The 17,269-nt window shown below is 37.8% G+C and overlaps 1 protein-coding gene across 1 annotated transcript in view; it reads right to left on the bottom strand.

Moving 5' to 3' along the window:
* The window catches only part of ttn.1 (titin, tandem duplicate 1), a 156,072-nt gene that overhangs the window by 73,607 nt on the left and 65,196 nt on the right, over positions 1-17,269 (bottom strand). The window contains exons 78-115 of the mRNA XM_089133043.1: positions 17,096-17,235; positions 16,855-16,981; positions 16,484-16,750; positions 16,119-16,385; positions 15,262-15,528; positions 15,025-15,164; positions 14,793-14,919; positions 14,166-14,308; positions 13,152-13,275; positions 11,702-11,968; positions 11,492-11,589; positions 11,071-11,239; positions 10,712-10,978; positions 10,154-10,420; positions 9,765-10,043; positions 9,259-9,667; positions 9,054-9,178; positions 8,694-8,960; positions 8,342-8,611; positions 7,965-8,264; positions 7,233-7,535; positions 6,960-7,147; positions 6,746-6,860; positions 6,363-6,647; positions 6,131-6,282; positions 5,900-6,047; positions 5,591-5,768; positions 5,349-5,470; positions 4,171-4,458; positions 3,770-4,066; positions 3,495-3,681; positions 3,295-3,410; positions 2,910-3,209; positions 2,100-2,399; positions 1,152-1,257; positions 850-1,046; positions 442-747; positions 44-322 (exon numbers count right to left, since the gene is read on the bottom strand). Of these exons, the coding sequence (XP_088989169.1) occupies positions 44-322; positions 442-747; positions 850-1,046; positions 1,152-1,257; positions 2,100-2,399; positions 2,910-3,209; positions 3,295-3,410; positions 3,495-3,681; positions 3,770-4,066; positions 4,171-4,458; positions 5,349-5,470; positions 5,591-5,768; positions 5,900-6,047; positions 6,131-6,282; positions 6,363-6,647; positions 6,746-6,860; positions 6,960-7,147; positions 7,233-7,535; positions 7,965-8,264; positions 8,342-8,611; positions 8,694-8,960; positions 9,054-9,178; positions 9,259-9,667; positions 9,765-10,043; positions 10,154-10,420; positions 10,712-10,978; positions 11,071-11,239; positions 11,492-11,589; positions 11,702-11,968; positions 13,152-13,275; positions 14,166-14,308; positions 14,793-14,919; positions 15,025-15,164; positions 15,262-15,528; positions 16,119-16,385; positions 16,484-16,750; positions 16,855-16,981; positions 17,096-17,235 (8,187 nt within the window). The remainder of the gene's footprint in view (positions 1-43; positions 323-441; positions 748-849; positions 1,047-1,151; positions 1,258-2,099; positions 2,400-2,909; positions 3,210-3,294; positions 3,411-3,494; positions 3,682-3,769; positions 4,067-4,170; positions 4,459-5,348; positions 5,471-5,590; positions 5,769-5,899; positions 6,048-6,130; positions 6,283-6,362; positions 6,648-6,745; positions 6,861-6,959; positions 7,148-7,232; positions 7,536-7,964; positions 8,265-8,341; positions 8,612-8,693; positions 8,961-9,053; positions 9,179-9,258; positions 9,668-9,764; positions 10,044-10,153; positions 10,421-10,711; positions 10,979-11,070; positions 11,240-11,491; positions 11,590-11,701; positions 11,969-13,151; positions 13,276-14,165; positions 14,309-14,792; positions 14,920-15,024; positions 15,165-15,261; positions 15,529-16,118; positions 16,386-16,483; positions 16,751-16,854; positions 16,982-17,095; positions 17,236-17,269) is intronic.

Below are 17,269 nucleotides of genomic sequence, written 5' to 3'. Positions count from 1 at the left end.
TGAATCAGTTAAATCCAAATTATATAGTTACACAGTTTCTTACCGATTACGTTTACGTTGATTGTGCCAGTTACTGAACCCAGACTATTCACGAGAGTAACAGTGTACATGCCAGCATCTTCATGTTTACACTTGAGAAGCTCCAGGTGAACACGATTAAGTTCACATGTCAATGTCAGTCTGTCTTCGGTTTTTAATTCAGTGTCACCCTTTTTCCAGACCATTGATGGTTTTGGAATTGCTCTGTATGGGATTTTTATATTCATCTTCTCACCCTCAACAACTACAATATCTTGAGTCTCGACATCCATGGTTGGTGCACCTTTAAAATATTGAAAAATGTATTAAATACCAGAATCAGACCAGAGGGTGCGGGAAAAATAAGTACCCCCCACACACACACACACTTTCATTCACAGTTAATATTTTAATAGTCCTTACTGTCAGGGTCTTTGGCAAAGACATCATCTGAAATTTTAGAGGGATCACTGACTCCAATAGCATTAATAGCCCGAACTCTCAAAACATATTTTTTCTCAGGAATGATGCCTTCCTCAGCCTTAAAACTAAGCTCTTTGACAGGACGGGCATTAATCCTCATCCACTTCTCAGTTCCAGCTTCAGACAGCTCAACATGGTAGCCTGTGACTGGACTTCCTCCATTCTTTTCTGGAGCTTTCCATGTAATGTTGATGTGCTCTCTGCTGGCATCAACAATCTGAACTTCAATTGGGGGAGAAGGTGGACCTAAAAAACAACAACACATAAATCAATATATATTATGTGGTGTACATAATCGTCTATCACTTTATGTTACATGCTATGTAATTATGCATTAACTAAACATACTTATGGGATCCTCAATGACCATGAAAACAGTAGGTTCACTCGGGTGGCCAACTCCAGCTTCATTCTCAGCACGGACCTGGAACTGCACCTCACTGCCCTCATCAACATCAGTCACCCTATACTTGCATTCAGGGCCAGATGTCTTTCCAGACTTTACCCAGCGTGTGCCTAACTTCTCTTTCCTCTCAATAACATACCTATTGAAAGAACGATTCATGAGACAATTGTTTTGCCTTGCACACCATGTGAAAACACATAATTTTGTTTGCATTTAACAAAACCAAAGTAAAATTTGTCCATACTTGGTGATGGGTCTTCCACCATCACTGTTGGGTGGCTCCCATTTCAGGTCAACATGTCTCTTGGACACCTCCACAACAGTCAACGCGTAGGGTGGTCCAGGGGTTGCTATAGAGGACATAATGACACATTAAAAAAATGGGTAACACTTTACGGTAAGGGTACATGAATTATCATGAATTCATGTATAAGTTAATGCATAAATTATGCATTCATTTCTCATGAATGATCAGGAACTTACATAAGTTCAACGTTTTTCATTCATGACTTCATGAATGAACAACACCTTAATTAAAACATTAACTAAGACGAGCACATCATCATGAATTATGATTTATGATGATCATGATCATGATATTTTCTTTGTTCACAGTTATGCCACCTTTCAATAGCACATTGTTCATCAGTGTTTCAAAGGACCTAGTCACCACTTTAGTTAAGGGGCCACACACATGATGAAGTCATTGATAGATAATGCTTAGTTAATGATGACTTCTGTATTTGATTTACAGAATGTGTGTGCTATGAGCTGTGATTGGTCTATTATGGTGTCTGTCCAATAGTCATCATTAACTAAGCATTAATCTATTAATGACTTCATCATGTGTGTGGCCCCTTAAATAAAGTGGTGACTAGGTCACTGACCTAGACAAAGAACAAAGAAAACATCATGATCATGCGTAATAAATCATAATTCATGGTGATGTGCTTATCTTAGTTAATGTTTTAATTAAGGTGTTGTTCATTCATGAAGTCATGAATGAAAAACGATGAACTTGTGTAAGTTCCTGATGATTCATGAGAAATAATGCATGAATGAATGCATAATTCATGCATTAATTTATACATGAATTCATGATAATTCATGTACCCTTACTGTAAAGTGTTACCAAAAAAGGTATATATTGTTATGTTAAAACATATTATATATGACATGTATTTCAGCTTACTGAAAGTATCCTTGGCCAAAACAGAGTCCTCTAGTTCACTGAACTCGCTTACTCCAACTGCATTCTCAGCAGCAACACGGAACACATAGAGAGAGCCTTCATTAAGTGGAGTGACAGTATATTTGGTATCTTTTACTGTGGTGTCCACAGCCTGCCAGGCCCTGCGTCTGACGTCTCTCTTCTCAACAACATAGTTGGTGATCGGAGAGCCACCATCACTATCTGGTTCAGTCCACTTCAGGTCACAGTTGATTTTAGTAATGTTAACCACCTCAAGCCAACGTGGGGCATTTGGAGGATCTGGTCAAATGAGAACGTCAAAAATATTATTATTATCATCATTGCAGTTGAATATAAAAATAAGAGAAAGTATAATTTGAAAACTGGGGTATGAATACTTGGTTCAATGTGATAAGACTTTATATAAACAGTAACATTTACATTGACAATGGACATTGATCAGGTTTACAATTAATACTCTGGTCATTATTTAGAAAAACATATTTACATGCTTGAACTCATACTGTGCACAGTGCTTCTGTGCATTTTACTGTATATGAACTCAAGTTATGGCATTGACATGTACATATTTATACATAATTAGAATATGACTAAATTCTGATATTGGATTTTTAATGAGCATGTAACTTGGTCAATACTTTGTTGTGCAGTCCAAAAATACAATTAAATGTTATGCTTATTGTTATATCTAGATAATGATATCTAGATCTTGATATGATATATAATTGTTGACTATAATGACCATAATGTTTAGACAAATCAGTTTTCAAACTTTCTGTCAACACTTACAAAGTCTCTCTTTGCATACAACAGGGTCACTTGGATCACTGGGTTCACTTTCTCCAGCAATATTGATGGCCTTGATTCTAAATGAATACTCTTGCTTCTCCATCAGACCCTTCAATAAATGCTCGGTTGTTGGTACATCCTCAGCTACACGAACCCATTCCTCAGTTCCACTCTTTTGAAGCTCAATTATGTAGGACTCAATCTTAGCACCGCCATCATGCTCAGGCCTGGTCCACTGCAGGTTGGCTGATGTCTTGGCAATGTCTTTGATGAATGGTTTCCCAGGAGCCCAAGGAGGATCTAAAACAACATTGTTTGAAATTCATGACTTTAAGTTTTAATTATTTAATTGCCTCAATGTTGGAAAAATAAAACTAGAACCTACCAGTCGGATCTTTAATCAAAACTGGGTCAGTCTCAGCACTTGGCTTTCCTGGTCCAGCAAGATTCTCAGCCAAAACACGGAACCTGTATTTCTTCTTTGTTGCCAAACCTTTCACCCTTAAAAGGTAAACTTATTTTGAATATTTATTTTACCCTTCCTTCACCTTTTAAATGCAGACACAATGAAAAAAATTATCCTACCTGTATGTTGTGTCCTTAATTGGAAGCTTGTTACACCTGATCCATTTGTCAGTCTCAGGATCAAACCTCTCAACCCAGTAACCTGTGATGGGGCTTCCACCATCTTCATCAGGCTCATACCAAGTTAAAGTTACAGCATCCTTTGTGATATCAGAAGGCTGAACCCTGGTTGGTTCCCCAGGAGTATCTGAGTGACAAAGAGAATTCATTTAGTAAATAAGGTGTTATAAAGAAACTTATGTGAAAATGTGTAATATAGTGACATGTACTCTTACCAAATGAATACTTTGCAACAATAGGCACATGCTCTGCAGGAGTCCCAATGCCATATTGGTTCTCAGCAGACACCCTGAAGACATATTCCTTCATAGATACCAGTTTACAAGCTTTGAAAGCAGTTTGTTTTATTGTAGCAGACAGTTTTTGCCACTCTTCTTTATCTGTGGGTCTCATCTCAACAATGTAATTGGTTACTGGAGAGCCACCATCATCTCTGGGGGCATTCCAGGCCAGACAGCAGGATTCATTGGTGATTTCAGAGATATCAAAAGCAGCCGGAGGGCCAGGTTTGTCTGTTTTTTTAACATGATGAAAAGAAATTAATACATACAATTACTACCAATTTCTTTCTACTGCATTATTCTGAAAATACAGATTATGTAAAGCAACACCCTACCGAGAATGTTGACGTCAACCGTTGCAGTGGCACGGCCACTTGTATTGACAGCCTCAATGATATAGGTCGCTGTGTCAGATCTGGTTGTGTTTGCAATGGAAAGTGTTGAATGGCCAGGTTTTGTGTCAATGCTTATCCTATCCTCTGGTTTCAGGACAAGGTCAGCCTTTGTCCATTTTACTCTTGGCTCTGGCTTGCCAAGCACATCAGCTGGCAGGTCAATCTTAGTCCCAGCCCTAGCAGTCAAGCCTGCAAGAAGCTTAGCATCCAGCTGGATCACTGGTGGCTCTGTAATAAAATAAAAATGTGAATATAGCGGATTCTAACAACAATTTAAAGGAGAACTCCGGCGAACAATGAACCTTTGGTGTAATAAAACATTGGTACCGAGTCAATCGTTCTCTGAGCTTTGTTTTCATGATAATCGAATGTATAGAGTTTTATCTCTAAAAACTGTTTAGCGTATAATGCTAGTAATGGGGGCATTGACAAAGTAAAAAAAATCGCTAGTTTATACCACTAACAAGGCTCAAAATAGCCCCACACTAACACAGTAACATAATGAGGCTCCATACATGCAAAACGAAGCATTGAGAACTTTGTAAGTGTACAGACCGTTTAATAAGAAGATACTTTATGAAGACAGTTTACTTCGTGTATACAGACAGGAGCCATCTTAAAAAATAGTCTCGATAAGTCGATCCCCGAACGCCGTTCATACAGTTCAGAAGTTCGCTGAACTTCATACAGTTCAGATCACTCAGCACGACGTTCGTGGTTTGACTTATCGAGACTATTTTTTAAGATGACTCCTGTCTGTATACACCAAGTGAACTGTCTTCATAAAGTATCTTCTTATTAAACGGTCTGTACACTTACAAAGTTTTCAATGCTTCGTTTTGCATGTATGGAGCCTCATTATGTTACTGCGTTAGTGTGGGGCTATTTTGAGCCTTGTTAGTGGTATAAATTAGCGATTTCTTTTTAATTAGTCAATGCCCCCATTACTAGCATTATACGCTAAACAGTTTTTAGAGATAAAACTCTTTACATTTGATTATCATGAAAACAAATCTCAGAGAACGGTTGACTATGTACCGATGTTTTATTAGACCAAAGGTTCATTGTTCGCTGGAGTTCTCCTTTAACTATTAAATCAGTGGATCTTGATCACTAACCTTTAGGATCCACAGCAAGGATCTCGTCTGTAGCCTTGCATGGTCGGCTGGCTCCAAGTCTGTTCACAGCTCTCACGCGATAGGCATACCATTGACCTTCAATTAGACCAGTGACCTGGAACCTGGGATATGTGTAATGAGACAGATTACAGATGCATCTGAATAATTATAAAAAAACAATTATATGATTTAGTTGCAAGTATGTTCCACTACGGGGATGCTCGTGAAGAATCATTACTCACTTAAGCTCAGGCATGGGATCTCCACAGGCTTCCCATTTGTCAGTGCCACGCTGACATTTATCAACAATGTAGCCCTTAACAGCAGCACCACCATCATATCTGGGAGGTTCCCAAAGCAGAAAGATGGTCTTTGCTGATTTGTCCCTCCATTTCAGGTTCTCAGGAGGATCAGGCACAGCTGTATTTCAAACAAGTTTCATACACTGTCATGCTGTTCTTCATTTCATAACCCTCAAACTAATTGAATGATATTAACACAGATGGATATTAAGTATTATAAAAACATTATGCCTGTGTGTTAAGACTTACTGGCTGGGGATGACACATTCACAGGTTCATCAATGTATGCTGGCTCTCCTGGTCCACATTTGTTGCAAGCAATAACACTGAACAAGTACTCTTTGCCCTCAATGACATCTGTGACAGTGAACTCAAGGTCCTGTACGCCTGACATCACCTGAAGTGTAGATGTTGTTAGAACCTAAATGTTTCACTGAGTGTACATATAGTGTTAACAAGTAACTGTTAAAAACACCTCACCTTGACCCAGGTCTTGCGGGAAACCTCTCTTTTCTCAATATTGAACCCACTTACAGGGCTGCCTCCATCATACTCTGGTGCTTCCCACATTAGATGCACATGATGTCTGGTCACCTCTGCAACTTTAAAGTCTTTGGGTGCACTTGGACATGCTGAAAGATGTAAAAATAGGATTGTACATTAATTGTTGTGCAAAACCATAAACAAGATATTAAAATGAAAATTTGCATACCAATAACATTGACTTCGATCTCTCCAGATATGGTTGTCACATCATTCTCCATTTGTAAGGTATATGTTCCCTTGTCTGGACGCACACTTGGTGCAACAACCAGTTCGGTGAATGTAGGCTTTGTGACCATGGAAACACGGTCACCTGTGGTGAGCTCTTTGTCATCAAATGTCCACTTGGGTTTAGGCATAGGATATCCCGTAATGGGAACTCGGATGGTAAGAGCATTGGGGACAATGACCTCAAGACCATTTTTAAAACCACTAAGATCAATGGTGGGACCCACTGAGGACAAAAAATAAAATGAAAAAGCAGTTAAAATAATGTCTGTGTGTATTTCATCTGTGTTTTAAGGGGATATGGCTAAAGTTTAAATGGTTTACCATGAGGGTCATCGGCTAAAAGTGGCCCAATTGCATCAGCTGGCTCAGACACCCCAGCAGCATTTTCTGCACAAACTCTGTAGTGATATTTCTGACCAAACTTCAGACCAGAAACCTTAATATAGGATATAGGACACATAAATTAACACATTAAAAACAGTTCATTAACAAGATAATAAATTAGTAATGTTAAATTCAAAATGAGATGACATACCCTGTAGTAAAGGTCAGGGCAAAGTCTAGCGTTACATCTCAGCCACTTGTCAGTGCCATCTTCACACTTCTCAATGATGTATCCTGTAATCATGCTACCTCCATTGCTGATGGGCGTTTCCCATGACAGCTGAACTGAGTCTTTGGTCTGATTTGTGTAGTTGAAGTTCAGAGGTGGACTTGGCCTCTCTGTGATAGGAAACAAAATTGAAAGTTTGACTCCAGGTTTTGCAACAACTCAAGACATAATGAAAAAAATATAAACCCTACGAACCAATGGGATCCATAATCTTCACTGGATCTGTGGCAGCACTTGGCTGGCCAATTCCAGCTTTGTTCTCAGCTCTGACCCTGAAGATGTACTCCTTGTTTTCAACAACATCACTGAGTGTGGCTGTGCGATCCTCAGCTTTGACCACCATAGCAGGCTCCCATTTCAGGGAGGTTCTGTCACGGAGCTCAATGATATAAGATGTGATCTCAGATCCTCCATCAAAGAGTGGTGGTTCCCAAGACACAGTGGCACCTAACCTATTGACAACTCCAACCATAACCTTTTGAGGTGCATCAGGCACATCTGTTAGAAGCAGAAGAATGAACAAAAATATGTTTTTAATAAAATCTTTGATTAATTGTTACAGTCTCAACTCTTACCACACAATCCGCTTGTTAAGTCGTTATGTAATGATGTACTGTTTCTGGGTCCAAGCTTCTACTCAGTTCAAATTAAAAATACCATTTCAACAACCATTTGTGAGCACCTTTCATTCATATCACACATTTAGCTAAGATTTTTAAAAACTCTCAACTGACAGCATCCCGGACACCAATATTTAAAAGATTTATAAAAGATGAATCATTGTCTGGCCATCTGAGATTTCGGCATGGAGATAAGGTTAGGAGCATGATTTTCTATGAGTGTATATTAACACAGTTTGTTGTTGGAAACAGTGATGCATAACAGACTTAACAAGCAAATCTAAAAATAAAATAAAGCATAGCTCACCAAATTTGTTTTTGGCTTGAACTGCCTCATCTGTGGTAACAGTCTCTCCATTCCCAACTCTATTGCGAGCACATACACGGAAGAAATACATGTTGTCCCTCTGCAATCCACCAACACAATACTCTGGAATATCAGCACGGTCTGTGGCCATTGTCCAGGTCTTGCGTTTGACATCTCGTCTCTCAACAACATAAGCCAAGATCTTGCTTCCGCCATCACTTTCCGGTTCCTCCCAAGCAAGGCTGACCTCACCATCAGCAGTGTCAACAACATGCAAGTTCTTCACAGGTCCCGGAACATCTACAAACAACACTTTTATTAGACATCTACAACATTTAAAATTGTCTGTAAATCATCTAATTGAATTTCCTACTCACCAATTACATCCAGATTAATAAACGCCTCTCCTGTTCCATGTTTATTCTTAATGACAATCTTGTAACGACCCTGGTCTGACTTCTTTGGGTCCTTGAGCCTATACTCTGTTCGTTCATTAGATGTGTCAATGTTTTGCCCTGGTAGGCTGATGTCATTGTAAAACCATTCTGCCTCAGCACGAGGATAAGCATCGTAGGGAATCGTCATCACAAATGGCTTTCCAGCATCTGTTACAAGGTTCTGATCTGTGGTCTTGATCTTTGGAATAGCTGTAAGGAAAAGTACAGGACTTCAAAAAATATGTTACAATTTTATGAAAAACTAAATTGCGTTAACACCCACACTTCCTACCGGCAAGCTCAAGCTTGGCTCTGGCATCCTTCTCCTTGGCAACTATTCTGTATTCTCCCTGATCACGGGGTCTGATCTCACAGACCTGAAGTCTATGAACTTTGCCCTCACTAATCATCTGGTATTTGTCACCCTGGACAATGACCATGTTGTTTCTCATCCATCTGACCTCAACTCTGTCTTTATTTAGTTCAGCCTCAAACACAATATCGGATCCTGGGGGCTCAAATACATCTGTGGGTGGTCTGACGATTTCCACTGGACTCTCTGTTGATGAAAGAAAAGAAAGATGCCATGAGCACATCAAATCGTAGGACAATACGAACATGGATACCAGAAATTGGCTGTGAAAAAAATTACCTTCAACAAAGAGACGTGCCCTTGATCTTTTATCTTCCACTCCACAGGCATATTCACATTCATCATCTGGTCTGCACTCTTTGACTACAAGCTTGCATTCTTTTCCATCTCTCTCCATATGATATCTAAGAAAAATTATGATATCAGCCAAAGTTTTCCCATTATCAAACAGTATTTTTTCATAGTTTCATGGCTCAAACCTAACCTGGGTCCTTCTCTGATTTCCCGTCCGTTCCTGTACCATTTAACATGGCCCTTTTCCTTTGACAATTTGCAAGTGAACTCAGCATCCTCAAACTCTGTGATGGTTTGGTCTCTGAGCTGAGTGGTGAAATCAGTGGGTGCCTCACTGATGACCAGTTCTCCTGTGGACTTATCAGCGCCAGCAACTACAGTGTATTCACCTTCATCTGCAAGGCTGCAGTCCTTAATGGTCAGAGTGTGCTTGTCCTTGTCCACACGATACAGAATACGCTTGCTGAAAGTGATCTCTTGACCGGCCTTCATCCACTGGACTGTCACATTTGGTCTATTCACTTTGCAAGTGAAAGTAATGGTCTTCTTTTCCTCTATTTCACAGTCCTCTAGTGGCTCAATGATCTTGATGGCTTCCTCTGTGAATTCAAGACAAAAAAACAAGTATAAATATTTTGCATATACTGCAGTCAAAATACACATGGTATAAAAGGTAGACATATAATAATAGCACACCTAGTACATTGATGTTAGCAGAACACTTGGCCTGTTCTCCACGCTGGTTTGTCAGTGTAATGGTGTAACTGGCTTCATCTATCTTTTCTGCAGCTTTGATTCTCAGAGAGAACACAGTGTCTCTCTGAACCATAACAAACTTGCTACTCTCAAACACTGTCTCACTGTTCTTCAGCCACTTGGCTTTAGCTCCCGCTGAGTTCACCTCACAGTTAAGAATAATCTCTTGTCCTTCCTTTACTTGGGCATCCTTGAGGGGTGTGATTATCCTCAGTTTTTCTAAGGAGACAAGCAAAAGTACCAGTTTTATTAAAAATGTAACATTTGGACCTCTTTTACAAAAACACATTACAGACAAATATACTAAAAAATAAATAAAAAAAACTTACCAATCACCAACAAGTCTGCTGAAGCCTTTACAGAGCCAATGTGGGCAGTGAATGCACCCTCATCTTTTAGTTCACAGTTTTTGACAATCAGCGCCCTCCTCTTGCCATCAAAGACAATTTCATACTTGTCATCAGCTGTGAGTTCTTTGTCTCCTTTGAACCATTTAACTTCATAATTTTCCTTAGACACTGAGCAAACAAACTCAGCCTTTTCACCTTCAATGGCCTCTTGGTTTTGGGGCCTAGCAATGAATTCAGCTGCCAATTCTAAAGCAATACAGGGAGATAATTTCAAGTAAATCAGTGTCTAATTAAATTATCAATAAAATTATTAAATGCATCAGGAAAAAAAAAGCATACAAAATCACAAAAAGCATACAAAATATTCAATGGCTCAGCATAAAAACATACATTCATTATATACTGTACATTTCATTCATTATATACATACATGTCTTTTCAAGGCAAAGAAAAATCCCCTCCTTTTCTAGATTTTCCTGACCATGGGAGCATGTAGGATGTTTTTATTTTTTGAAATAATCTAAGCTTAAAACGTACCACTGATCTTTAGAGTTGCTTTTGTTTCTGAAGCAGGCAATTTGCAGTGGTACTCTCCAGCGTCATCCATACGGAGGTCCTGTATGATGAGAATTCTCTTTCTCCCATCTGCAACATGTTCAAATCTACCACCCTCATGGATCTCCTGGTCACCCTTGTACCATGAAACCTCTGAACTGGGTTTAGAGACCTCACAAATCATCTTAATGCTGTCGGTTTCTGTGCCCTCAACATTGGATAGGTTCTTTGTAAATCTAGCTTCCTCCTCTGCAAGGCAAAAAGGAATTGATATAAATATCTGTATTGTGATTGAGTGTTTGTAGAATTGATTGTAGAATAGTGACTGAAATAAAACTCACCGACAACTGTTAGCATTCCAGAGGATTTGGATGTTCTTGCATCACATTCATATTCTGCCTCATCATCAAACACTGCCTTACTGATGATGAGAATACGCTGTAATCCCTTGGCAATAATCTCATACTTTTTGCCTTTCCTGATCTCAGCGCCATCTTTGAACCAGCGGACCTGTGCAACAGACAATATTGAATCAATATACTCTCAGCTTCTGTGCATGTTGTTAAAGTAAAACTGCAAAACTAAAACTTTTTAAGCCTAATTTTCCAATTAAAGTTCTCACTCAAATTGCTATGATAAAATAATATAAACTGTAATTAAAACAATTGCATTAAATTATGAAAATGTTAACCAGACACAGTTTCTCTAGTAGTCCCTAGACTTTTGGGCCCAGTCTACACCGATTTTTTTGCCAAAAAATACCTTGGCACTTTCACGGGACACTTCGCATTCAAACTTAGCAGATTCCTTCTCCTTAACCTCAACATCGTGAAGAGGCTTAGCGAATTCAACAAATGGAGCTGAAAATAGATAAACATATTCATTATATGCAATGTGTTGTTTATTTTATTTCTTTACAATAGTTGGCTTTATTCAAGTTTCTGCATGTCAGATTTTTTTCTAAAAACGTACGTTCAACATTTAAGAAAGCAGACGTCTTGAACTCCTTTGCATCACAAGTATATGTCTTGGAGTCATCAAGGCTACAGTCCTTGATGATCAGCCTTCTTATGCGTCCCTCAGCCACCATCTCATACTTTTTTGTTTTACGAATTTCCTGTCCGTCTCTGAACCACTTCACATCAGCCTTCTCCCTGGACAGTTCACACTCCAGAATGGCAGTGGCCTCCTCCTCAACAGTCTGGTCCTCCAAGGGCTTGGTGAACTCAACTGGTGGCTCTGTGATATGTAATGTGGTAACGTGAAACTCAAAGCAACCTCTCTTGACAACTACTGCAAAAAACAACCTCTAAAATTATATGTATATAGGAATACAAACATTACAGGTTTGCACAGGTGAGTATTACAGTCAGCTAAAACTAAAACCATTAAAAAAAATCGTATTTTATTTGAGCTAGTTGCCAATGCAGCATCTCTCATTCTCTAAAATAATAATGGAAATAAAACCGCTTCATTCACATTACATGTCCCCACTGTCGTTTTGCTGTTTTCATAAAAACAAAAACCATTGTGATCTATTGTAAACGTCTGCTCTGCTCATCCAGGACAAGTTGATTGCATGACGATGGCGGTGGATTCGTTGCACAAGCCTAAGAGTCCGATAAATGCATAGACTGTAAAATATATATACATTTTACTTGCGCACATCAGTTTTACTTTCACTTTTGGATTCGCAATCGCCTGTGTATATATTTATATATATATATATATATATATACATATATATATATATATATATATACAGGCGATTGCGAATCCAAAAGTGAAAGTAAAACTGATGTGCGCAAATTATGCTGCGTACAATAGCCTACCTCTGGACTGTGGTTGTGGTTTTATTTGTGGCTCTGGTCTCTGTTTGAATACTGAGAGACTACTTTGATTATGGTTGTACTTACACTTATTGTTTGCATATCATAATGGAGAAAAGCCAGTCAGTTGATTTTGTGGCAAAACCTTTTACGATGCTTGTATATTTGATTATATTATCATATTCATAAAGTAGAATTGAAATGACATTCATTACACGATTATTAGTTAAAACATTTCAAAATGCTCCTGCAGACAATTTTTCCAGTCATGAATTTTGTCGCTGATGATTTCTATAAAACATTGTGCAAAAATCTTGTCTCGTCTCGTTCTTGTGAACCCAATCTCATTTCTCATCTCGTGAGATAAGTGTCTCGTCTCACTCCTATTATATATACATATATATTTATATAGTTTTATACAGAATCAAAATGACAAAGTACAACAAAATAATTAAAACTTTACAATTAAAATGAAAATGAGAATAAAAATAAAATAAAAACTGATTCAAAATAATAATAAAAACTATAATAGTATCTAAATTATACTAAAATACTATTTTTATTAGTATATTTTATTTATTTGTTTAATATACCATTCACAGTGAGTTTGGACTGGGTAACAAAGTCCTTTGCAGTCAGTTTCACTTCCCCAGCCTCTGTCATCTTGACATCTCTCAGAGTCAGGGAATGCAGTCTTCCTTCTGCTCTCGTGACCACCTGCACACAACAATGTAGCATAGATGTTGAGTGGGTTCATCAATTGCTCTTTTCCCATTTTTGCAACAACACAAGCAAATATTAACTCTATTCCTGCCATTGACAGAATTTTCAGTCATTTATGACACAACGCTTCCCTGCCATTGACGGAATGTTAACATACTAACATTATAAGGGCAACCCAGGAAACATTATAAAATAATAACCCAATGTCAGGGGACCTTTAAAGGAAATGGCAAAATTAAAGAACATTTGATGCCTTTAAGAAACAGATCATTTTGTTCTATAATTTAGTTATCTGTTAAGCTATGTAAAAGAACAAATGCATTAGGAATGCGAAATATTAGCAAATATATTTTTTATCAAATATATAAAGGATTATGAAGTTCACTTTACCAACACTTCAACAACACTCTTGAAGCAGTTAAAAATAACCACAAGGGCGCCTGCAGGCCAAAATGGCCCAGTGTTATCTTGAAACCAGCAAGTACTGCTGGAAGTCCTTATATGCCGGACATATTTATGCAAAGACTTTTCACTTGGAATTGTCACCCTAAAACAACAATATACACATACTATTTGTGTATATAGTTATATTATAGTATTATATAGTGTATATAGTTATGTTTTAGTTATATATAGTCATGCCATACTTATACTACTCTAAAACCATATCCAATATATACATACTATTTGTGTATATAGTTATATTACTATATACTACAGTTAGTATATAATGTATATGGTTTTAGAGTAGTATAATTATGACATAACATAAGCTGGAATCACAATAAAATCTTGAAAGTTTTTAATTGGATAAAGCTATATTGAAAATGACCCAATTAACGATTCAAGTCTAAATTTCTGAAATCCAAAGAAAATAATCTTACCCTATCACTTGGCTCCATCTTTGTTGATCCAACAAACCATTCAACAGGAATATCTTCATATGAGAGCTCACAGTCAAAGGTGGCAGTCTCTCCGGCAGTGACAGTGACATCCCGAAGAGGTTGCAGAAGGCCAATTGTGCGTGCTTGAGAGGAAGAAAAGGCCATCCTTAATAATGCCAAAAAACAATACTACTACTACAAGTTGTCATTGTGATATGTCACTAAGCTACAATTTGCAAGCTTGAAATACTATTCAGTTTTCCAGTTTATCACACAGGGCATTAGCATATTGAGATTCTTTGCACTGCCTGTGGTCCGATAAACTAGGAGGCATGTTTCGGCTCTGCCAATCACCCCCACCCACTCCTGATAAGGAATGGGGCTTCTAAAATAGTTTTGTTGGCTGCTGGCTTATCACCAATAAGTTATCTGTTATTGTCACTCAAAATTTTCTTTTTTTAGTAAAACAAGAATGTAGGCTGGTTTGCTTTAAAAAGGTTGTTAAAACTGGATATTTCTGTTGTGAATAAATATTCTAACACAAGTCATAAAGAATTTAAAACCAATAGTTACAGAGAATAATGTTGGCCAAATGCTTATTTTTTGCACACTTAAGAGGATTCTCACCTTTAACTCTTAGCTGAGCACTTGATTTAGCATTTGCAGCACTAAAATCTACACCACCAGCCATATCCATGCGGACATTGTAAAGGATAAGCATGTGCTTGGTGCCTTCCTCCTTAATTTCACAGTCCTGAGTGGAACAAACATGTAATTTATTGTTAAAAATATCAAAATAATATGTAAATGATTTTTTTTTAAGAATTGTACAACAACATGCATTGCAGGAAACCCTTACCGGTGACTGGTGCAGGGCATCTCCTTTGAGTTTCCAGTTTCCATGTACATCCTCCTCAGAAATTTCTGTCTCAAAGCGAGCAGTCTCTGTCTCTGTGACCTCCACACTATACAGTGGACGGGTAATCTTAATATCACGTTCTGTAGAGAACAGGAGAGGGGTAGAGACTAGGTTATAGAAGTTCATTTTAATTAAAAACTATCAATCTATATATGGATGAATTTAAAAAATACATACCTTCAATGTTAAGCTTGGCTGTTGTTTTGTCAGAGCCGCAGTCACAAGCGTAATCGCCAATGTTGGCCTTCTCTGCCTTCTTTACTGTCAGGATACGTTTCTTTCCATCAGCCTTGATGACGACATTCTTAGAGGGAGTGATCTCATTGCCATCTTTGAACCATTTCACCTGAGCAGATGATTTGCTCACTTCGCACATTAGGACAACCTCATCCTTCTCAACTGCAGTGTAGTCCTGCAACTTGGTAGTAAAGTAAGGTTCTCCCTCTGTTGACATAGAAAAGAACATGATATTTTCAACATGTTTTACCAATATACAAAAATGTCTACGTAAGGGATGTAAAGCAAAATGAACCTACGGTATATAGAGTGATGAAGACCCCATTTTTTTCTATGGACTAGTTTGCCAAAATCTTTATCTTCCTCTATTTTAAGATCCACCTCATATTTCTTGTTGCTTGTTCTTTTGAGCGAGGTTTTCATTTTTATTGCTTTAGATGAGCATTCCTGAGCTTCTAATCATCTATCAAATTGTTTATGCTTACCATAAAATTTATACTAATTAATATAATTAGTAATATACAGTATAATATGATATAATTCTAAATGAATACTGAAAATATCAGATGGGAATTTTCACTTAAGTTTGATGTAAAAATGTAAAAGAGACTGCAGAGTGACACCATAGCTATTGAAGCAGCACCAGTTTACTGTCATGAACGATGTATACAGTATAGTGCCAAATATACAGTTTAGTGATGATTATACAAAAGTACTTGACCTCTTAATGCTACAACTGACCCATTAGAATCAAGTTTCAAGAGATGCATGTATTTGAAAACATTATACACACTTACCAAGTACAGTGAGCATTGCTTCAGAGCTTTTCCCAAGAGCCTCAACTTTAATGAGAGATGTGTCATCAATAGACACCTCTTTGAAGGACAGAGTATGGGTCTTGCCATCCTCGGACATGTGCACCACTTTGCTTGGATGTAAACGCACGTCATTCTTGTACCAGGTGACTTGAACCTTCTCATGAGAGAGTTCAATGCTAAATTCTGCAGTCTCACGCTCCTTAACAGTGACATCTTTAATGGGTCTGACAAACTCAAGTCGAATGCCTGAGAGGAACAATAAATGCAGATCAGAAAAGGTTTGAAAGGAAATGAGAATATTGTGCATCATATATTGATTCTCACAACAAAAATCTGTTTATTACCCTGAATAACAAGTTTGGCAGATGTTCTCTTGTCCTCAGCCTCAAACATGTACTTAGCCTCATCCTCGTACGCAACAGACTTGACCACTAGAATATGCCTTTTCGCCTCTGTGAGCATTTCAAACTTTTCATCAGCCTTCAACTCCTGAGATCCCTTAAGCCAACGGGTGACCTTAGCCTCTCTTGACAATTCAATTTCAAATCTTGCATCATCTTTCTCATAGACTTGTACATCGCTCAAAGGCATGACAAAAGAAATGGGCAAATCTATGATGGAGGTGCACAGAAAAATTAAATAGTACAGAAAGCATTTACAATAAATACATTTTCAATAATATAAATATAACCTAAAACATTATATTTTACACTACCTTTCACTATAAGATTTGCAGAACACTTTGCATTCGCTCCCTGGAAGGTAACCTCCCCAGACTGAGAAACTTTGCAGTTGTAGAGTGTTAATGTATGTTTTGCACCATCCTCAATAATCTCAACATCCTGTTTACAAAAAGCACATAAAGAAAAATATATTTAGTATTTTGTAAGGTGTCTGTTAGAAAGATGATTTAATTTATTTGTTAATTTGTTTATTAATTATGCAACTTTGCTTACAGGTGAAGAAGATAATACTTCGCCCTTCAGTTTCCATTGGCCATGGACATCATCTTCAGAGATTTCCACCTCAAAACGAGCTGTCTCTCCATCAAAGAGCTCAACGCCATATATGGGTCGCACCACTTTGATGTCACGAGCTGGAATTACATCCATTTTTTAGAGCAAAATCAA

The sequence above is a fragment of the Pimephales promelas genome, chromosome 7 (genome assembly GCF_988280905.1).
Source record: "Pimephales promelas chromosome 7, fPimPro1.hap1.1, whole genome shotgun sequence".
NCBI lineage: Eukaryota > Metazoa > Chordata > Actinopteri > Cypriniformes > Leuciscidae > Pimephales > Pimephales promelas.
Note: the sequence above shows the minus strand (reverse complement) of the source record. Positions and strands in the feature narration are given on the sequence as shown.